Below are 23,063 nucleotides of genomic sequence, written 5' to 3'. Positions count from 1 at the left end.
TACCAAAATGTATGAACTACTTATATTTAAAAAATATATATATAATAACAGGAAAAACACTGCACAGACTAGGAACACCAGAATGTAAATTGGGTGACAATTTAAAGAAAGTGTGTGCTCACACACAACTTTTAATCATACAAAAAATTTATCCGGCATCCTTTTGAATTATACTGCACGACTGAAGGAATCAACACTTCTATCGGTGAGTGATACGAAACGTAGCAATTTTTAGGATCGGACAGTGTGAGCAGCTATCTGACAGCAGGACAAGAAATGGATTCATTTTAGTCAGCCTGTGTGCAGCAGGCGTATTTTCATATTTTAAGCCAAAAATCTGTACATATATGGACTGCAAAGTACTAGCATTATTATTATCATTATCATCATAATCATCATCATCACCAACTGAATCATTGCCCAGCATGCAAATCAATACACATTAGTCATAAAATGTTTCCAGTTGTATACAACCATGTTAATAAGTAACATTGTTCACAGCCAAAGTATGTATATTACTACTGCATCAATGTTTTTCCTTTGTCAAGCGAATGCATAAAAATCCCTCCATCAATTACAACACAACCACCACAGTGTGAGCTGCAGCTAACATAACACTTTTACAAATCCGTACAACAAAGATGCTCACCTGTGTCTGTAACAATAAAACCTTCAGTAGCAAAGGCATCAGAGATTTAAAATGCTCCAATATACAAATTTATGTCTCTTTAGTTTATATGTCTTCTGAATACTTTGCAATCTTTAAGTGATATGGTACAGTCAACAAATACATTGTAATTTGACATGCAAAAACTAAATGCAGTCACAAGGAAATATAACAGTACTCTGTAAGTGACTAAAACTTCCAGCAATAAAGCTGTACTTCTTAAATCAATAAACAAATTATGAAAATAAAACTTAAATTACCACATACATATATAAAAATTATGTAATACACCATGCCTTGCAACAGCACTTGCCTGAAATATTAAGCAAAAATTGTTCATAAATATTTTCACCCATCATACCGGTTAATACTTCTTGAATGCAAGTCACAATTATCCTGCCTGTAATTAAATTATCCATTTTAGTCCATTTAAATACAAAATACGAGTAGTTAATAAGGTTCACAATAACAATCACAAAAAAATAAATGCCAAGTCACAGCACTAGAAACAAATTAAAATAATCTTCAAAGATCTTAACATGAAATAGCCACACACAGAAAAATTTATGAACACAAAATGGAACAAATGGTAAAAACCAAACTTTTTTTAGGAACTGAACAGCGAGGGATCAAATCCATTTGATTTCTTCTTCCTTCTCAGAATGCGTACTTCCAATGCCGTCGATATCGAGATGGGGTGTGATCATGACCAGAGGCCGATGTGACTGCAACGATGCCAGAGAAGGGTAATACTGGCGATAACACATGTATGACATCGATATGCCGAGAATGGAACCACATAACACATCTGCAAGAAAAAAATTGTTATACTGTAGAAACAAAGTTTGTATTCTTGATTATAGTATAACTAACAAAATACTTACACAGCAATAACATTTTACAGACAAATAAGACAGAATGCCGGAGGATTACTGTTTATTTCAGCCACTCAGATAATTTCATAGCATGAAAATTCATACATTTACTACTTATCACGACAGGTCAACTTTGCTTCCATCCCCATACATAGAAAACCACCCCTGAGATGTCATAATATACACAATGTCAGGATACACTCCCCTCCCTGATGTCACGGTTGCACATTATTCAGTGAAATACACGGAGATCCTCCCATTAGTACCATTAGTAGGTACCATTAGTACCAACATGAGGGCCACTGACATCTGAATGGTTCATATGACGGCACATTCCACAATACCACATCTGTATGATGTTATATACGTTGACACCAGGAATCGAATTCGGATTGCTTTGGTTGGAGGCAGATTGTCTGAGCACTTAATTACTGTGGTTGACTGTATAAATATAATCTATATCATTTAATTGCTTGTTATTTTAGTTTTTACATACTTAACCCTTAGTAGTTTCTTTACTCTGCAAGGATTTAATATCTTTGCTCATTTTAAGATGCCATGTTGTGACAATTGATTCCAGGTGTCATGTTAGCATGCCAGCCTGATCAAATCAAATTGTAGTGGCATTACTAGGGCACTCTGGTAGCAGTTGTGGATACCACTGGTCAGACAAGGACTAGGGACAAGATTTTATGGTTTTATTTTTAGGTAAATTTTGGTTTTAATACAGGAGTTTACGGTGTAATTGTTTTTATTTTTAACACTGTCTTCATTCATAAAAATACTGTATTATACAAAAAATATGAAACTAAAAATATTTCTTAGTTCTTATTTCACCAAAATATCTCAAATTGACTGACACAGTCAAGATGCACTTATACACCAAAACCAATGGTAATAACAGTAAGCATGTCTAGAACAAAACTAATCAGAAAAATATATTGGCAAATTTGTGAACGTCAGTAATGTACGTAAAACATTCTATTAATAAAAGAGATGCAAGATCAAACAATGTAATATTAATTTTTTCCAATCTGTTTTGTTCATATATTTTGGAACAAAATTCATGCTAAATAAATTACATCCAATGAATTAACCATCATAAAATATAAAATCTTTGTAATTTGAGTTGAGTTTTGGAAAACTGCTGATTAATGTCATATTTTTAGTTACTTTTCGGTGCTAAAAGGTGTACGGTATTAACTTGCACTTCAGTGTTATAATATATGTAGTGTATTGACACACTTTGTGGGGTTATTTCGGTTTTATCACAATTCACCATACAATCTTGTTCCTACTCATTACAACCCTTATCATAAACACATCCATCTATTGAATTAACATATGTTTAACATGTCAATGCTTAACTTTTCACATCAGTCAGTGTTCATAGATCTATATATAACTAAAGGTCACACAGTATATAGTCCCAACCATTGTCAAAACACATCACTTATTGCGACCAAAATAAGCTTACCTTGCCAGTGATGATGGTAGTCGCAGGTGCGACTAAGTGCCACACCCAGCGCGACAACCAACGGACAAAGGAAAATGCACAGTCGCCATGACTTTCCTCGTCCGATGGCATTAAAAACATGCAGCTTACCGGCCATGTAAAATGCTATGAAACCCATGCCAGCAAAAGCAACTGCAAAAAAAAAAAACAACACATATCTACATGGTTCTCTTGAACGCACACCATTGTTCACTTGATGTAAGATGAAAGCAACATTTACAATAAAGTTACAAATCTGCTTCTCATCTTGTACAACAAATTATCTGTATTTTTCACACAGTGTTCTCCAAAAGTAGGAGACATACCAAGTCCTATTTATTTATGCAACACCAGACAAAATCCTAGATGCAAATACTAAAGTTTACTGAAGCTTCTACAATGATCAGGTGACTTTCTAAGCTCAAAACTCTCATTGTAGAATGCACCATCTGCTAAGCAATAGTAGTATGTACAAAGAAACTATTTGTGAAATACAGTTATGCATTTAATACTATTAGGTTCACACAAGTGCATGGATAAGTACAAAATGCATCTATGTGAATGGAATCATGTGTACTATCTACAAATTTTTGCAAGTCACATTTTCATACGTAAGTCTTACAGTGTACCAAACCATTAAGATTATAAGATTTTTTTTTTCAACCTTTAGCCATTAAGTTCAATGCTATTAAAATACATTAAAATAATGTAATAATGATAAAAAATATTAATTCACTTTACAAAAATATGCAATTTTTCTTGTACCAATATTCACCACTAGAACACACCAAAGTGTCATCTACATGAATGTTGCTCTGAAAAGTGGCCAACACACGTGTCTGTGCAACTCACATGACGAATGGCCGCTTGGAAAACTCTTCCGCCCCTCAATGACGGCTGCCTCCTCGCCTGTGCACACCAGCTCGGGGTTCATTTGGCCGTCGGGGAAGCACCGCCAGAAGAAGTCCGGGCGTGGCCGACCTGCGCAGCAGTCACGAGCCCGTCAGTGACACGTGAGGCTCCCGAGAGCTGCACAGATCTGCCTATGATCATCTCACAACCACAAGCCATTGTTGCAGAACAGATCAAAAAAAGACCAACGATTTTAACCAGAACACTTCAAGAGCACTTAACCAAGAAGATATTCTACTAGGTACATAGTTAGTAATTACACTCACATTACTGTGGGTTTATCGTAGCAACATCCAATTGACACCACACAACCAAAATAAGCAAGTGGATCATTCAGAGCACCATTAGGCCAAACCTCATGTAACCAAAACACAAACATTATAAAGAAAAATGAATTTTAAGTGACATCAAATAAAATTTTTACAAATGTCATCACAAAAAATTGCTTTCTTCTCTCTTAATCTACATAGGCCATACCTACAAAGTGTGAAAAGTGCCAATTAACAGATATAATTTGTTTCATGCCATCGGTGCCTAAAATCAAAATTAATAGTGTATAACATGTTAAATAAAAAAAGAGAACCATATTTGGCATATAGGGTACATTTTCATTGTGTCAATAGTGCATGCCTGATAGTTAAGAACAGACAATTGTTACCGTCAATTGCAAGTGAATTGATATTTTCTCAATGCTATAATAGTTTATTTCACATTTTCCAAGTGAACACCAACACAAACCTACTGCAATGCATCCACTCTGTCTTGGTACCAGAAGTGCCCAGGTACCACATTTTTCTTAGTAACAAACAAATTAAATTCTGTAAAGTTTATTAAGTACGACTGACACACAACTATTACCGGGTAACATAAAGTGTTCTTAAGTTAAGACGAAATTAAACACTCACTATGCAGGCTTGATACTGGATAAACTTTGATTTTCTGAACTTTTCTACTATAAAATGTCAATGCACTATTAAGTGTAACATAACTAAGCACCATAGAGCACATTACATTAAAAACCATAAGTTATTTCAACAAATGAAAAATTTATAATGATAAATTAAATCCAATATTTTATTAGAGCTGATTCTGACACTATTCAATGATTCACGGATTTTTACTCTCAATTTATTTTTTATTACATATGTGTACATTAATTATAAAGATGAATGTAAATTTACTAACAATTAATTTTTAAACTGATTGATATTTCAGAGTCAAATATTCATGGTCATGTTATAAAAACTTAGCAATGTCTTATGTTTGAAATAATTTAATATGCAGATGATCTCATAATTGAGATTTCCTAATATAATGAAAGGTCTTTAATCCAGCATCCTATTGTTCCGCACGATCTGAGCGGCTCCAACAGAGCTTCTCACGTTCACATTTTTTCAGGTGGATCCCAGCCGGAACTTTGGCTGCCAGGTCATATTAATGCTCTGACATAATTTTTAGTTTGCTTGGAGATCTTAGTTACTATCAGTTTTCATTCCATTCATTTCTTGTTTTCTAACAGGTTACATTTAAATTTTCACACTTGTTATTCCCATTACAACTATACTGATGTTTGATAATCCAGAAAAATCACTCATCCGTAGATACCTAAAAAATTTCGCAATCACTATAAACTCGAAAAATTACATGATTTCTGTTGCATTAAAGTTAAAATGTGATTTCCTAGTTTTTCGTCTTATACACAAATTCCTACAAAACTATGCTCTAAATTTACAAATGACAGGTTTTCCCAACTTGCTCAGCAAAAGTATCTCGAAAACTGTGCATTGTAGTGAAAACAAAGCATAGAATGAAAATTGTTGCAAATTAATTATGAACAAAAAATGTTTCTAATAATTTTTTTTATCTTTAATTATTTTAACTTTATTGACAAATCTCCATATGCCTTGCTGTGCGGCTATTATTAGGGACAAGATTATATGGTGAATTGCGATAAAGCCAAAATAACACAGAAAAACATGTAAATACACATATATAACCCCCAAATGCAAGTTAATACACTCTAAAGCACTGAAATACAACAAAAAATCATGAAATTAATCTGCATATTTAATCAAAACTCAATTTAGATTACAAAAATGTAATCTTTTAATATATTAAATTCATTGAATGTAAATTATTTAGCATGGAGTTAGTACCAGAAAGAGAGCCTGCACTAATGGAGTTTGAGCAGAGTCCTATCCCACTTCCTCACTCTCTGCTATCCTTTTTCTCAGCGAAGGTCACCCCGTCCCCCTCTTCATTCTCACGCCCGGGCGACCATTCTTTACTTTTACTGTTTATATGCTTTATTTCTGAACAGCAGCATTTCTTCTGCAGCAACTCAATTTTTTTTTATTCATACCTGCCACTTTTAGTTTTAAATGATGCTGTGTAAATCACTCATACTTATGAAAGTGGCACCAAAAAAGCTCTCGGACATACAGTTAAACAATAAATAAAACAGTGTTGACGTGTTCACTATACTTCTGGTGACTAAATTGAAAATTGACAGTTATGATTTTTCTGCATCTTTAAGTTCTAGATATAGTAAGGGAAGACATTTATGAAATAGAAATCATATTAACTTATTTACACACAATAGATTATGATTTTATTTTTGTTTAAGATTCCAAGTCATCAAGCCTAAGTGCAAAAATTACCTTGCATTTTGTTGTAATTTTTTTATAAAATTACACAGCTTTTGAAAAAAAAAATAACACTGATTTACAGAAAAAATAACATCCCATTTTCAGGTCTCTGTAACTGGGCATGACCGCGATCCAGAAGCTGCTGGGTTAAGACCTTTCACTGCACCTAGTGTACAACATCTTATGCACGAGATTATATTTTTGTGTGGATATTTAATGTGTTAAATTGGTAGCTTAAGACTTTGATTCTAATTATTAACTAAAGAGTTTGTGGCATCAAAGAACTGACTTTATAAAAAATATTGTGTACGTAGAGTCCACAACCGATAAAAGTGAAACTTATTGCTATAGATAGAGATAAAGTATTAGTATTTTTATTGATCAAGAGATAACAATTGAGAATAGTAAGGATGCAGGTATGATCTCAAATGAAAAAAAAAATAAACAACTGAGTAGGAAAACAAAAGCAGCATTAAGAGAATTCCGTAGCATCACTGCTGCATCATTTCAACCTCTTCCCTGCCTTCTCACCTTCCAGCTGTTCTCCTCAGCAAAGAAGTTTCAATTAAAAAAAAATACAGGCATACTGAAAATCATCCATTGCCATAAGCACTGCAATGTGGCAATAAGTTAAGAGCTACATATTCATTCCAGCTCCACATTCTTGCTTACCCACAATTAGTTTAATGAAGTTGGTGAACACTCCATTCAACGCCAGCCCAAGTGAGCAGCTGAGAACTGCCTGGAAGGCATCGACCTTGTCTTTCTGTACGAGGAACACAGCTGTGATTATTACAGCCGGGGTGCCGAAGACAAGAGGCTGGAAGAAAAAAAATACAGAAACGCTACTGTAAGTGCAGTGACCCAGTTTTTTTTACTCACGGGAAAAATAACACCACTGTAATGTTAAAAAGCAGATTGTACTGATGGATATTTTATTGCAAGTAAGGTTCTTATTAATTTCTAATTAATTGAAGACCTCAGGTTAAAAAGTGATAAATATTCTTGTGAATTTTAAACACAATAAAGTTTATGTACAAGAAGTCAGTGGCAGCAAATTTTTAAAGAAGCTGAATTCATCGTATTTTTCCCAGAATGTTTACCTCTTAAACCAAAACACAGATTGTATACACATCTCAATTATCACTATTTACACCCAAAGTCTTCAATTATACTTTTAATGGACCCAAAAATTTTGGACCCATAACAAACAAAAAATTCCCTTATAGCTTCATTGCAAGGTTATGTTCTGACTAGCTGCCCGACCCGGCTTCGCACGGCTATAATAATGGAAAAAAATTAAGCCACATCTCCCATTTACAGTAATGGTAAATAAAAAAAATTCAGTGAAAATTTATTACAATGCTGTATAATGTACCGGAGATAAAATGAATAGCACCGATGGTTTCCCGACTCGTGCACGCAACGTACAACTGATGTACCCGTACTTCGCTACGGCAGTCTACAGGCAGATCACTCTTGCGCCGCTCATTAAACATGCCCCTCCTTGTGGGTACGCCACTGCCGCGCGATGCCCGTTGCCATGGAGACGCAGAAGGCATGAACAATGCAAAATCCTGTTCTCATGCAGACAAAGTACCCACTGTTGCCTGGTTTTAACCACCCATGGGATCTAATTTTCGGAAAATGTCATCCTGCGTAACATAAGGAAAATTACTGTGAAGTTTCAAGTCTGTAAAATATATATACTTGAAAAAAAGGGCAATAAAAAAACAAATTAAACACAGAGAGAGGAAAAAAAACAATAGTTTAGGTTTGCGATTTAAAGTGATAAAAAGTATTTAAATACTAATTGAACTCTTATGAGGGTACTGATTGCTTCATTGTTAATATTACACAGGTGTTTTTTACTTGTATGGGAAAATTAAGAATGATAAGGCATCTAGTGCGTGGCAACAATGTTAATAGGCAATAGGAAATAAACTACTAGCGCCTGCGGCATTGTCAACACACACTTTGTATGTGTACACCAATCCCTCGCATAGCACGTCTTCAATTAATGCGAATTCAGTTAGCACGATGTAAATTTTACTGCCCTAGTCTCGAATAGCACGTCTTTAAATTTCAGTTAGCAAGAAATCGCCACAGGCTAAAAAAAATCTCGGAAACGACGCGACGTCAGGTATGGAATTTGAGGGGGGAATAGTGGTTTGGAATGCGAGGGGAAAGAGATGCGCACGCAGATAAACAAACACCGGGCCGTACTGTTGATGCCCGGCCGCAGACCAGGCCGTACCGTTGATGCCCGGCTGCAGACCAGGCTGTACCGTACAGAAACCAAAGCAGATGAAATTGGACACGTTTTTTAAAAAAAAGCAAGATGATAGTGTTAATTTCACCCCAGAAAATATTTAACTAACTTTTATGTTTTGTATATGTACATATTGTACATATTTTAATGTTATGTTTGTGCTCTAGGGAAAATCTAAATCTGTTTATCTGTTAACTGATTTGTTTACATAGCCGCTTTTATAAGAGGTGTGCATAACAAATTAAATGTTTACATATGGCTGTGTGTTTTAAAGTTACCGTATTTACTTGTGTATAGCGCGCCCTCGTGTATAGCGCGCACCACGATTTTTGCAACTAATTCCAAAGAAAAAAAATTGAAATTTTTTTTTCCCCATAAATAAATTTTACTAACATTTTGTGGTACCTGATTATTTAAATTGATGTGTGGTGATGCGTCAGGAAAATACATAAACTCTGCTGTGTAAACGGAAGATAATGAAGCGCTATATCGTCACAACTGGTACGCGGTTGGAAGGGAGGGAGGGAGGCGTGCCGCGCTACGTTGCTAAGCTGGCGCGGAGAACTAGATGACTCACCGGTCGCTGCTGGGATGAGGAATGGAGGAAGCGAAGAAGGTGGCCGGGGGGGGGGGGGGGAACTGGTGACAACATTCTCTCTTTCTCTCTCTCTCTTTTTACTAGCTTCTGAGCTGGCTTTCTGTAAAGGGGGGAGGTCTAAAAATAAACAAGCGACCATGATGTGCGAGCTTGCGCGCGCGTGTGCATGTGTGTGTGTGAAACAGAGGCCTTGTTGCTTGTGCGTATGTGTGGGGGCTGGCCAGAAACGTCACCCGTCACCCGGCAGTTAACGACATCCACCCCTCCCCGCCTCCCTCACTAACTTTTTTTTTCCATGTATAGCGCGCATCCTTATTTTTTTCCTTTACTTGAGGGGAAAAAAGGGCGCGCTATACACGAGTATATACGGTATATAAAACCGGTTCTTAATTTCATAAAAGTGTTTTAATTTTGTTAAGTTTTAAACGTAATAACAAAGGATCCAGCTGCTTGCAACAGCAGGCAGACAGACGCACGCGCGTGTTGAAGGTCACGCCTGGGCGGGCAAGCCAACCTGCTCACTGACGGTAAATATGTTACCACTTATCTCCCGTTACACTGTGCCATGTTTTCTTTATCTAACGTATTCGGTGGTAGGCTTAAAAAGATAAATGATATGACATATGCATTTTCAAGTATTATTCTACGCATTTATATTATGTAAAGATTACTTCCCTACACATCTTGGAACACATTAAATAATTTAGACTTATATTTATGGGGACTAATGCTTCAGAATACGCGATTTCGATTAACACGAACATTTTTAGGAACGAATTAGTCGTGCTAAGTGAGGTATTGGTGTACTGCATGTTGTATCTAACCCCCTACAACGCATTTGATTCTAAATTGGACTTTTAGTAAGTATCCCTAATGTTATTGATAATATAATATAGCCTATAGCCTTCCTCGATAAATGTACTATCCAACACTGAAAGAATTTTTCAAATCGGACCAGTGGGTCCTGAGATTAGCACGTTCCAACAAACAAACAAACTCTTCAGCTTTATAATATAAGTATAGATAAGAACAGAAAAAGAGGGGTTTAAACTTGCAGTTAGGAGAAAATAAAATTTTTATTTTTATTAAGAATTCTAAGGTGAATTCACATATTACTCTTACTAATATACCAAAACTTGTCATGAAATAAACCCTAGGATGAGGCATTAATAAATTGCAGTAACTGTGACATTTAAATGTTTTTTGAAAATAAAATATCAATGAATTACTTTATTAAGGTTTTATTGTTTTGTTGACACTTCTGTCATCATAGACACAGGAGGTGATGTGATGAGAACGGAATAGTAAAAGAATATGTTAGTGGAAAAAACAGAAGTACATTGATAAAACCCACCTGTTCATGGCAACATTCACGACGTTTTCCACGTGCGTAAAATTTGAATGTGCCCCTGCAGGGAATAAAACTGTGAGCAAAGTAATAAAAAATACCAAAATTATGTTTTTAGTTACGCTAATATTTTATTAAGTGTCTCGTGTCAACTCATTTTTTTTCAACTCTTAATTTTATCTATTTTTTTATTTTTAATTGCAAATATAGGTACCTACACAACTCTATATCCCAAAGCATGAGTGAGCGAGGCAGACAGGGCAATATTGTCTACACATTGTGTTTCAGCTCTATCTCCGTTTTTTAGTTAAAATCTATTAATAACTGAGTTAAGTAGCTTTTATTTAAAAAACCTGACTAATTTTTTTTTAAATTTTAATAAATTGTAATATTTCTCTGCTGTGTAATGGTCAACGAAACCTATTCGCCATGTTTATGGCTATACACAGTTCAATATAATCGTCATTCATGCCTGTGACGAACACTTATTTAAGATACACCAATCCCTCACTTAGCACGACAAATGTGTTCCTAAAAATGTTTGTTTTATTTGAAATAGCATATTCTGAAGCATTAGTCTCCATAAATAGCAAGGCTAGTTTAATTAACGTGTTCCAAAATGTGCAGGAAAATATTCTTTACGTAATATAAATCCGTAGAATAACACTCAACAATAAATATGTCCCACTATTTAACTTATAAGCCTACCATCGAATACTTTGGATGATATATACTTCCCCCCTCATATAGCTAACTGTATGCCACGGCACATCTGTTGTTTACTGTTGAAGCAGATTTCATGGCGTTTTCGTGCTAACTAAAATTTACAGATGTGCTATTCAAGATATTCAAGACTGGGGCAGTAAAATTAACATTGCGCTAAATGAATTCGCGCAATTCGAAGACTTGCTAGGTGAGGGATTGGTGTATTTGGAAATTAATAAAATACAAATGTCCAATATTTCTTTCTAAGTGTACTGCAGTCAGTATATTTTTGTTGTGTTATTTAAACCAGGTGTCTTTAAATTTTTGCCAAACACATAACTTAATTCAAAATTAAATGGTTAGTCAGATTAATAGCTTCGCTGAGTGCTGAAATTCCATTATATTAAAAAGTTGGGTCTAAAACTTTTGTACTCTACAGTGAAAAATTTGGTAACGGAGCACACCGGCACAAATGGCCCATTGGAAAAAGAAAATAAATTTATTTAAATGCATACTGCAAACTAAAGAAAAGACATATTATACCAATGACATAGGTGAATGTTTTTTGTTCCCATTTCTTAAATTGTGTATGATTTCGTTTTGTGTTATCGTTGCTTGCCGTTATTTTTCTGAAGCATACACAATCATAGGCTAGCGATGTGTGATTTTGTACGTAAACGAAGATAGTAGTTCGCTAAGGTCAGCCTAAGTCAAAATATATTATACGCATTATTAGATTAAATTTAATTATTTAATTCCAAAAGGATTCCGAAAATAATCATCCCTAAAGAAGGGTCAGGAAGAAGATGGAAATTTTGTGGTTAAACAGTGGTCAGATCACTTGCCTCCCACCAACCCGGATCGGTTTCGATTCCTGGCAGGGTCGAACATAAATTTTTTGCAAGAGGGAAACACAGCAGATGTTGTCGTGGCCTGTAGGTCTTTTTGGGGTACTTCCATTTCCCCCACCAATTCATTCTGTCGCTGCTCCATACCCCATCTCATCTCGCCTCACATGTTCCCCAGGCTGGCCGAGATGGCCGGTCTGTCTCTCAGGTAGGGCAGCCGGCTGCTGTGGGTGTCAGCCCCATTCCAGCCATGCAGAACCTGCCTCAGGCAGGAAAACCACATGTCAAGTTTAATTTTTTTACATCAAAAGCAAATTTTAATGAGATATTTTATGTTAGTTAAAATTTTGTATAAAAAATAACTTAAAAATAAAAGAAATAATTAGCCGAAATAAAGTATATTAAAGGTATTTTTATCACTTGCATTCAACAATTACCACCAAAAGAACTCCAATCCGAATATCTCCTAACATAACCTCCCACATCACTTTCATTCAACTAATTTGTTAACTAAAGGGATGAAAGGCTACTACAAGTAGAAGAGTGTGTCCTCTGCACTATCTCTGCTTACATTCTTAGAAGCATCCAGTTGCAGATTTGCATTTACCTTGAGATTAGTAAACTTTATTTTCCATTGTAATAATGTTTTTGCATTATTTTTGTTCTTAACTAATTTCACTGTGTAAAGAGATTTCATAATAATTATTTTAAGTACTGTTCCATATATATTTTCTCCTTTTCAGTTATTACCCCACATTTTCATGTTCTTCATAATCGTCTCTACTAATGAGTTTCATAGACCCCAGGCAGAATAGACAAACAACATTGGTAGTACACTCGCTTTGAGACACAGATCCATACTAGGTCCAGACTACCGGTGCTGTCCCCAGAAGTCAATCCTGGATCCGTCCCTGGTTAATAGTATAATAGTATGCAAGTATCATTAAGAAAATCAACCATGAAAGAACTCCCTTTGTTGAGGAGAAAGAACTACGTGAACAAATGTTACTCTAGAGTCTAGGCTACTGTATTTTAAGTAAACAATTACAGTATGCCTGTGTATTAGGCATTTCTAAAACGGCAATTAAACCTCAACTGAACCAAATAGGCTAGTGGCTAGACACACGTGGCGAAAGACCCGTGAGTCAACGTCCCAGTCGGGTGGCTGGTTAACAGGGAGTTCACAGTACTCAAAAATACTCTTTTTTGTATTTTTTCCCCAGTAAAGTCCCTGAACTCTACATTACTTAAAATGCAATGGTGGGCTAAGTTGATGCACTGAGACAAAGCCCACCAACCACTAACACCATGCGTTTTAATTCACACACTTGACATCCACTTCCAGGTCCAATGAGCACCAACATCAAATGACCATAGTGCAACATGGCGTGCTAGCACAAAGTACATCAACACCAATGATACTATGTATGTGTAACTACAATAAACTTCAACTTAATACAAACCCATAAAACAGTCGTTGGAACATAACTGTCTATTCTTGGGTTTTTATACAGCCACAACTCGTCAGGGTGGATTTTTCTATTGAAAGGAGCGACCCCTTCCAATTCTCTGGAAAATAAGGAAATACACCTAAAGATTGCAAATAGCAAATAACTGTTATAACCAAACTATGAGAGTAGTAGGGATAGGGAGTATTCGAAAAATGTTTTATATTCATGAATAATTTTATACTGTATTGATACATCAATTAATTAATTTTTTGAATAATTTTTTACCAATAGAACAGCAAGCTGCACTCATTCACCAAACATTTAAATGTAAAAATGTTAACATTGTGAAGCTTAGGTTTATTGAGATTTTTTGATTTTTTTCTGCAATATAACACCAAAAAAAATTATTTCCATGTGTAACAAATTACTTATGATAAAGATTAATAATAACAATAGAATAAACCTGCTGAAAAAAAATAGACTATGTGATGGAAAATAAACACATGTTCTACTTAAATGTTCAAATAGAATTATTTTAAATTATTAAATCAAACCAAAAACTAATTAATATATTACTTAAAATTAAAAAGAACCACAAATGCTGCTGGTTAATAATGGATAAAACTTCACATTTTACCAATAACAAGAAAAAAATTTTCTAGCTTGCTACAGCAGATGAAAGTCAATTGAGCAATCAGAACTATATGTTTATTTTACTGTTAAGGGGCCCACCTACTCATGGGTGTTAGTAAGGCAGAATGATGATTCATATATGATATTTACTAAGTCCTTTAGTGCTATAGAAATTATGCACGACTAAGGATGTTGATATCAATAAAAATAAACAAAGTAAGTTTGGTGAAGTCTAAATTTTTATACAGTGTGCCACTAATATTGTGTAGGTGGAAGAAAAAAAAAGTTGGGGAAATATATGATGTCATGGAAGTTGATGAAAAAATATGAGTTGATAAGAAAGATGTGTTTGTAACATTGATACACACAATATTAGGAATACAGTAGAGCACCCCTCAACCGGAATCATTGGGGGGAGGTCTATTCCGGTTATGGGAAAAGTCCGGGTAAGGGGAGTTGCGGTAGGGCCGGCCTCCGGGCCGGTTGAATGACCTTCATTCAAGCAAGCTGGCAGGCACGTGTTTCTTATCTCTGTGGGTGGGTGCGTGCGTGAGCGAAGAGGACGATAAAGAGGGTTCGGTGGAGGTACACTAGAACCTCGATAATCCGAGCTGGATGGGACCGGGGCCAACTCGGATTATCAGAACCTCGGATTATTGGAAATACGAATAAAAACACGCAAAATCGATTTCTAATACATATGTCGATGTTTTAATAAAAAGAAAATACAAACATATTAAAAGGCAGAATAGAAATATATACATAATTATTATTTTTTTAAATAATCTATTATTGTTTTTTGTTTTTTTAATGGTCCTCGCTTCTCAGCTGCTCGTGTGCTCCACTTCTTAAAAAACATTACGTCATTTGGCGTGACGTCATCTTGCTGCTCCACGTATTCGAGTGCCTTTTCTAAGCGTAGAAACCCATCTGCATGGCTAATTTTTTTGTTGGTTTCTTCTTCCTCTTGTTCGTCTTTTTCGGTGCCCTCACCCAGGTTGTTGACCATTTCAATAATTTTTCTTCTGTCAATTCTTCAATTTCATCACTGTCTAACCACTTCTTAACCTCTTCAGCACTGGATTCCATTTCGCAGCCAGGGATTGCCACCATTAAATTCAATAGAGTCATATTATCACAGTCATCTTCAACTGTTTCTTCTTCACTTTGTGAAACTCTCGGTTTTATAAGTTTTGACCAGGACTACTGTATAGTTTCCTGTTTAACTTCTGACCACGCATAAACTAACCAATAGATAACGTCTTTTATATTAACTGTTTTTAGCATATCTACTAATGAAATTTCTTCTTCTTGCAAAATAAATGTCAGAAGCATGCGTCTGTACGTTTTCTTTATTGTTGCAATGACGCCTTGGTCCATAAGTTGAATGAGGCTAGTCACATTTGGGGGCAGGAAAACAGTTTTAATTTCATCACTTGACAGCTCTTCTACGTTTGGATGGGATGGAGCGTTGTCAATAACCAACAGTGCTTTTCTCGGTAATTGTCGTTCTTTTAAAAAAGTTTCTACTGAAGGAACAAATTCCTCGAAGAACCAATTTTTAAAAATGGTCGTATTCATCCATGAGTTCTTTTGATTTTTGTATGCGACAGGTAGTGCAATCATATTTACATTTTTAAAAGCTCTAGGTTTCTTTGACTTTCCTATCACCAAGGGACGAAGCTTATGTGTCCCAGAGGCATTGGAACATGGCAGAACAGTAATTCGTTCCTTGCTCTTTTTATGCCCAGGAGCGGAAATTTCGTCTTTGGATGCTAAACTCTTGTCAGGTAGCATTTTAAAATTTAACCCAGTCTCGTCACAGTTATATAATTGATCATGTGTGTAGCTCCCTTCTTCGATCATGCTTTGAAATTTTTGAACGTAGTTTTCAGCACCAGCAGCAACAGCTGAAAGCTTTTCTCCCGTGATATGCAATTGCCCCACACTGTATCTTTTTTTCCATTTATCCAGCATCCTTTACTGGCATTAAAATTGCTTTCACCTTCTTGTAATTTATTATGAAAATACTGCGCTTTTTCTTGTAATATAGGCCCAGAAAGAGGGAAAATTTTTTAGCCGCTGTGCTAAAAACCATGAAAACAAAGCTTCACTTGTTTTTTCGTACTCACTTTTTTTCATACGAGATCTGGATGTTGTAGCCTGAGAAAGATTTTTTTGAGTATGCCATAACTCCAATTTCTGTCTGTTGCGCCTCCAGTCACCCACAGTAACAGCACTCACTACTAACTCACGCGCAATTGTTTTTAGCGGCTCACCTTTATCAACCCGCGTCAGTGCTTCTAATTTATCACTTAATGATATTTCAGTATGTTTTCTTTTACTCATACTGGTTCGTAATAGAACTGGGACGTAACTACATAGATGTGCTCATGGCGAAGAACTTATTAGGAACTAAAAATTCCCCTCTGGAGTAGGGTTACCAGACACTGATAATAAAAAAGGAGGACATTTATCTCCCAAAAGGAGGACATTTCACTAAAAAGGAGGACAATATTTTTTTTTTAAAAGCCATGAATTAATTACAATGGAGTACGATATTTCACAATGTTTTGGCATTTAATACAGTTTCAGTATAAATAATCAAACAAACTACGCATATACAACATATTAAAAACATGTTTTTTATGTGATAACTATTTTGAATACAATGGATTATGTGAATAACCAAGAACACCAATCCCATACAAAAAAAAAACACATGTTCAAAAAGTGAATAACCCAGCATAAACACACTATATCCAAAACGCAACATAATATTACATATATCACACAAAATAACATAATTTCTAGTGCATGACAAATTAATGTTATAGTTTGTTGCAGGAACACCAATAAGCTTAATATTTACATAATTAGCAGACATAAGCATTTAATATTTTTCCGATGAAATAATTTTGTTTAAGATTTTAGGGTTCTTAAGCAGATATGAGTAAAAGTTTTCACAGGTTGTTTCTTTGAAGTTGTAAACTACTGTGGTGATGGATTTGACAGTTTCTAGTAGAAGTCGGTTTCTCTCCTTTGTCCACTGACTGCTTATCATGGAAAAAATTCTTTCAACCGACGCATTGTGTCCTGGAATAGAAAAAAAAAATTCACATATTTTCAAAAGTTCTGAGAATTGGTCTGAAATAGCGCATTCACTAAAAAATGTTTTCCATATCACATCCAAACTCCCATCAAAGAAACTTTCATCTTGTTCCTTGAGGAATGCTGTCAAATGACAGTACTGATCAAAAAGTCTGACATCATCGACAGCAATACTCTTGTTCTTCAAATATGTAATGCTTGGTAACAAATCGTTGAATTCAATATTTAGTCTGTATTTCAAATACATCCACTTGAAACACTGAAATTCTTATACATTTGTTGTCCATTTTTCTAAATAGTTTATGCATGCTTCATACAGAATCTGACATTCACCTAAAAAATCAGAACAGTGTTCTTCCGTACACAATCAGGCTTGTTTACAATTATTAATCAGTTCTCTCACTTTCAAAGGAACAAAGGTGTGATGGTGCCTTTCTTTGAGGCAATGAAGTGTTGCCTCCAGATGGTTCACAACTTCCAAAATACAATTCCTTTCCTTTTCAATAGCCTGTATTTTTGAATCGAAAACAGACGTAAGAGAGTGCAGAAACCACAAGTAAATTTCTGAAAATTCATGTTCAAAAAATTTCTTGATTATGTATGGTGGCTGTGGTTGACTAAGAAAGTAGGATTTCAAAGCTGGAAATAATTTAAGTATTCGCTCATTAGCTGGGAAAAGACTTAACCAACGAGTTTCACTGTGCGATAACAGTTGTTGATAATCTAGATCAACTGAGTCGCAGAATTCCTTGAGAGATTCTGTGTGAACTGTATACACGGAAAAATAATTGAAAATTTTCATGACTATTGATTCAATATCATATTTAAGCAAGTCAGTACCATGCTGTAACGTATTATGCAAAAGATATGCTGGGCAACCAACTCCTACGATGTCTCTACCGAGCTTGATTTTTAGAAATGAATACACATTTCGTCCCTCTTTTCTGTTCAGCCCACCAAAGTTAACATTTGCATTGTCTCCAGAATACGCAATACATTTCGAGGCAAGGCCACATTTTTCTGTCATCAAAATAAAATTTGTTATAGTATCTGACTGTTCGTTTCCTAGGGCTTGTATTTCAATTACCTTGGTTTTTGTCCCTCCTTCTTTCCAATCAAAATATTGAATAAGAATGGGAAATATCTTCATTGATCCATGGTTGCTGGCGTCTGTAGCGACACCAAAACATGAAATACTTCCCAATGTCTCAACAACAATGGCGAGAGTGTAACTGCAGGAATTATCTCACTTTATAAAAAAGCCGGACATTTTGGAGCATTAAGGAAAATCCGGCCAGACGCAAAAAATACATAAAAAGGAGGACATGTCCTCCTTTTGCCGGACGTCTGGTAACCCTACTCTGGAGGGAACTCGGGGAAGTGACGAGGGGGCGGAGGGTCTAGGCCGACGGAGGAAAGGGTTTCCCCCCAATGTTCTAAAAATAGATTCTTGCGACTTCTGACAGGGGTGAGCCGCTACCTGCTATGTACAGTCACTTACCCAACTCACCCCATCAGGCCTTCCTCCTCAACGTAGCCCTGGCCGTCCCTGTGTTTGCAAAATTCATATTTTTTTTCTTTCTCATAACCCCTGAAACTGACTCGGATTATTGGGAACTCGGATTATCGGAGCTCGGATTATCGAGACCCTACTGTAGTAGGACTACAGCTGCAGTGTTGTGTTACTTCTGTGTTGACGTGCAAGTGATTCACACTTCCTGGAGAGTGTTTAGTCACTGCCACGCACAGTTTACATTTCACATACACAAGAATAACACTTCGAGCATCTCGTTTAAAAACACAGAGATAGAGAAATACAGGTAAATGTAGACTGTTTAACTATATATTAACGTATAAATATGTACATAATACATATTTGTACACTAAATTATTGTCTACAAACTGAAAGCATCACACGTTGGAAGTAAATGTTACTCGCTGTCACGTGTGTCAGCGTGTGTAGTGGGAGTCGGTGTACATACTCTTGGGCCAGCCGGAATTTTCCGTTTACTTGACAAAGTGAAACAATATAACTACTTATAGCATAAACATCCTTATAGTAATTCACGTCCGACGCGAAAACCAGCTGTGTATTTACGCAATGCGTAGGAAAGACTGGCTATAATTAGCTCTCTGACAGACGTACGCGCCTACAAGACATGTACAGTCAGGCAAAAGCAAAAAGTCTCGTTCCAGTGCGGAAATGTTTTGGAGATGTTTTGTAATGTTTTAATGATTTTTGGAAAATTAGTTCCGGATATCGGGAGTTCCGTTTGTGGGAATTACGGTTGAGGGGGTGCTCTACTGTACTAAATTGCACATAGCCTACTGTAGTTAGTTGGTTACTTTTAGTGCAGCAATGGGCATTTTTGATATAATTTTATGTTCACAACCTACAAGTGACATGCAGGAGTTAAAAAAATCTCTTATAACATGTGGCTGATGATGTTAAGAATGGTTTTTAAAATAGAATAAAAACAGAAGGAAATATAGGTATAAATTATATTACGACTTATATGCTATGTGAAAGGACTGTTCTAAAAACCGAAAATTTAGAGCAATTTAGATGATTAGATGAAAGTCGTAATTAGCATCAATGAATCAGGGTTGGCTGATTTAAACCACAATGGTTTAAACCATGGTTTAAATCAAGTGGTTTCTTTAAAAAATGTATTTTTAAATACAATATCTCAATAAATTTTATTGGAAGGTGTAATTCCACTCTAAAATCTACAATAGTTTGCTCATTGATGTTTCTTGTGATACAGGTACAAATAATTATATACTAATCAAGATTTATATACTATTATAATATATACTATTATATTTATTATATACTTTTCAAAATTATCTAAATAAGTAGGAAATAAATTATACCCAGCTAATTACTCATCTAAAATTAAATTAATAAGTATGTTATATTCAAAAGTGTAAAAAAAGAAAAGAGGAAATAAATACGGTACCTAAATTTATTATTTAAACAAAAAAAAATCCTATTTTGTGGAAAAGCTGTTTTTTTTTACAACCCTGAAATAAAGTAGGTGAGGTAAAGTAGTTCAGAATGTGTAAGTGTATTGCAGAAGTATTTAAGGCTAGCACAATCAAAGCATTGGGAATTTTGGGTTACGAACATTCACATACTTGTTTACACTAGATTTGGTTTTAAGGAAAATGTATTATATTATGTTAAGTACAATATCTTTGTTTTGTGTTCTATACTAGAATTCTAGTATATTTTATAGTATATTTTATGATATCCGAAATTTAAAAATAACGAAATGTAAAAATAAAAAAATTACATCATATATAATTGGTAATACAAAAATACTAGAACAGCTAGGATTCTTGTTTACAGTATGATACTGTACATATCTTCAGGTTTGTGTTGTATAGGGCCTACTAGAATAGGTAGAATTGTTGTATAGTTCACAATACCAGAAATGTAATTTCTTTAAAAATCAAATTTAATGAAAACAAGCATTTAAAAGTTCTCTGACAAAAACACTCATATCCCTGTGCTTGCATCATAAGAAATTTGTGGTGGTAATAATGCAAGCAACACTATGGTGATATCATTAATATTTTTATGGTATAGGGATGTAAACTAAGGTTTGTTTTACACACAGTCTTTTTTGTTCCCTACAGTTGTAAGTTAGGAGCAAATGAACCTAGGTCAAAAAGAGTGGGTAACTCTCATATATACAAAGAGAATGTCTTCGAGTGTATTATATATATTTTTTTTACATGTCACACATCTTGAAAAATATAATTGTGGACCAAGATTCATCTAAAAGTGAAATTGCTTAGGCAATACCTAATATTGTGCCACAAATGATCACAGCTTAATCAACCTTTAGTAATGAAATAAAAACATGTTATCAATTTAATCAAAATATCATGAGATATAAATATGCCAACATCCTTGTCATATGTAACATGATATACAAGTTAAATAAATTTTTAAAAAAATCAAAATACACTGAACATTACGAACATAGAAGTAGATGATTTGGCTGAAACAATGGGCAAACGACTTACCCTCGCAATTCTTCCTCGAGAGGAGCATGAAGGACCTGAGAGCATATTGCTCTCTAGAGTAAAACGGCCATCCTCCAAACTATTTCTGGCATGTAAAACGCGCAAGGGCGCCCCGAGAGTTAAAAGGTCAAAAAGAGACTTCAAGTAAAACAAACCTCTAGTCTTAATTTATTGCCAATGGATAAACCTACCCGGAGCTGTATATTTTGGAAGCATTTTTGTTGTAAATGTCAAGGCAGCTTGCACAGTGTATTTGACAGGATGTATATTGTTTTGATCAAATATTTTGATTGAAATCACATAAAAATTATTCAACAGCTATTATATATGTCATTCATACATTTTATAAGATACATACATGAAAATCCAAGCCAATATAGCTCGAACTCCAATTTCCAACCAAACACTCCCTTGAACATCCCTCACATTTGACATACTTGTTTATCTTTGACACATGCTCGTCTTCCCTATTTGACAATCACGCATCACAGCTGTAAAATTCCATCAAAACGTCACCGCATTTGACGTCATTTACATTTGGAACAATTTGGAACAATTTGGAACCACTTGTTTTGCCATAATGGCTATTAGCCAATATAAGCAGCCATAACTTGATTTTTATGAAACCAGAGATTTGTAAATACATTACTAATATTTATCAATCATGACCGTGATCTGAATAGTATAATATAAGCAAAAAATTATCAAAATTAATTATATAATTCCGGGGAAAGCTACTGCACTGCTGCTTATCTGAACATCACTGGGAGCCAGGAATTTAGAGTAAGGATATTTCCTCAAAATTTTCACAAAACGTAACTTTTGACTTAGTCCTAGTTAGTAATATATATGAAATTTTGTAATGTGTTGTTTTGGCTTAAACCAGTTCAACCAATCAGGTGGACTCTTAAAATATCTTAAAATAGCTAAAAAAAGAAACTGTTAGTAAAAATTGTTTTCTTTTGATTTGTTATCATTCATTATATTCGATAATTTAGTTTGTAATATTTTTATAAAGATGGTAGCATGCTGTATTTTGTTGTTGAACAAAAAACAAATCTGCCAATACAAACGTTAGAAACCGTGGTCAAGTAAATGCGCTGGACAGCAACAGCAAAACATGGCGCCATACTGTATGGGAGGGAATTCTACTACACACGCTGAAAACATCACAATTTTAACATAATTTAACGAAAATAAAAGCATATAAAAAACAGAAAAATGTATGAAATATACAACATAACAACAAATAAGTACCATAATATTAAAAAAAAAGTTTTAAACAATAAAAAACATAAATTGTTGAAATATCAAGATAAACACAGCCCATATTTTTTAGAAATTTCTTTATATATAAACGTCTCCAGGACTCATACCATGTATTGTCCGAACATCAGCCATGTACCAAATGAAAGCTGTCACCTTACTTAACAAAATATACTTTTCAGAATTTTTGTCTAGG

At 34.9% G+C, this 23,063-nt stretch overlaps 1 protein-coding gene across 2 annotated transcripts; it reads right to left on the bottom strand.

Moving 5' to 3' along the window:
- Positions 1–285: 285 nt before the first annotated feature.
- LOC134530662 (phospholipid phosphatase 5) lies at positions 286–22,359 on the bottom strand. 2 transcript variants are annotated; one of them, XM_063365700.1, is made up of 6 exons: positions 21,960–22,359; positions 13,832–13,937; positions 7,270–7,417; positions 3,890–4,018; positions 3,020–3,190; positions 286–1,475 (listed from the first exon to the last, which is right to left on the bottom strand). In XM_063365700.1, exons 1-6 carry the CDS (start codon positions 22,034–22,036, stop codon positions 1,297–1,299), a joined length of 810 nt encoding a protein of 269 aa, XP_063221770.1. In that variant the 5' UTR covers positions 22,037–22,359; the 3' UTR covers positions 286–1,296. The 2 variants fall into 2 exon arrangements, with proteins under 2 accessions (XP_063221770.1, XP_063221771.1); XM_063365701.1 differs by lacking the exons at positions 13,832–13,937; positions 21,960–22,359 and adding an exon at positions 12,366–12,509.
- Positions 22,360–23,063: the final 704 nt, after the last annotated feature.

This window comes from Bacillus rossius, chromosome 3 (assembly GCF_032445375.1).
Source record: "Bacillus rossius redtenbacheri isolate Brsri chromosome 3, Brsri_v3, whole genome shotgun sequence".
NCBI classification, from domain to species: Eukaryota; Metazoa; Arthropoda; class Insecta; order Phasmatodea; family Bacillidae; genus Bacillus; species Bacillus rossius.
The sequence above is the reverse complement of the archived record's forward strand: the minus strand, read 5'-3'. Positions and strand labels throughout refer to the sequence as shown.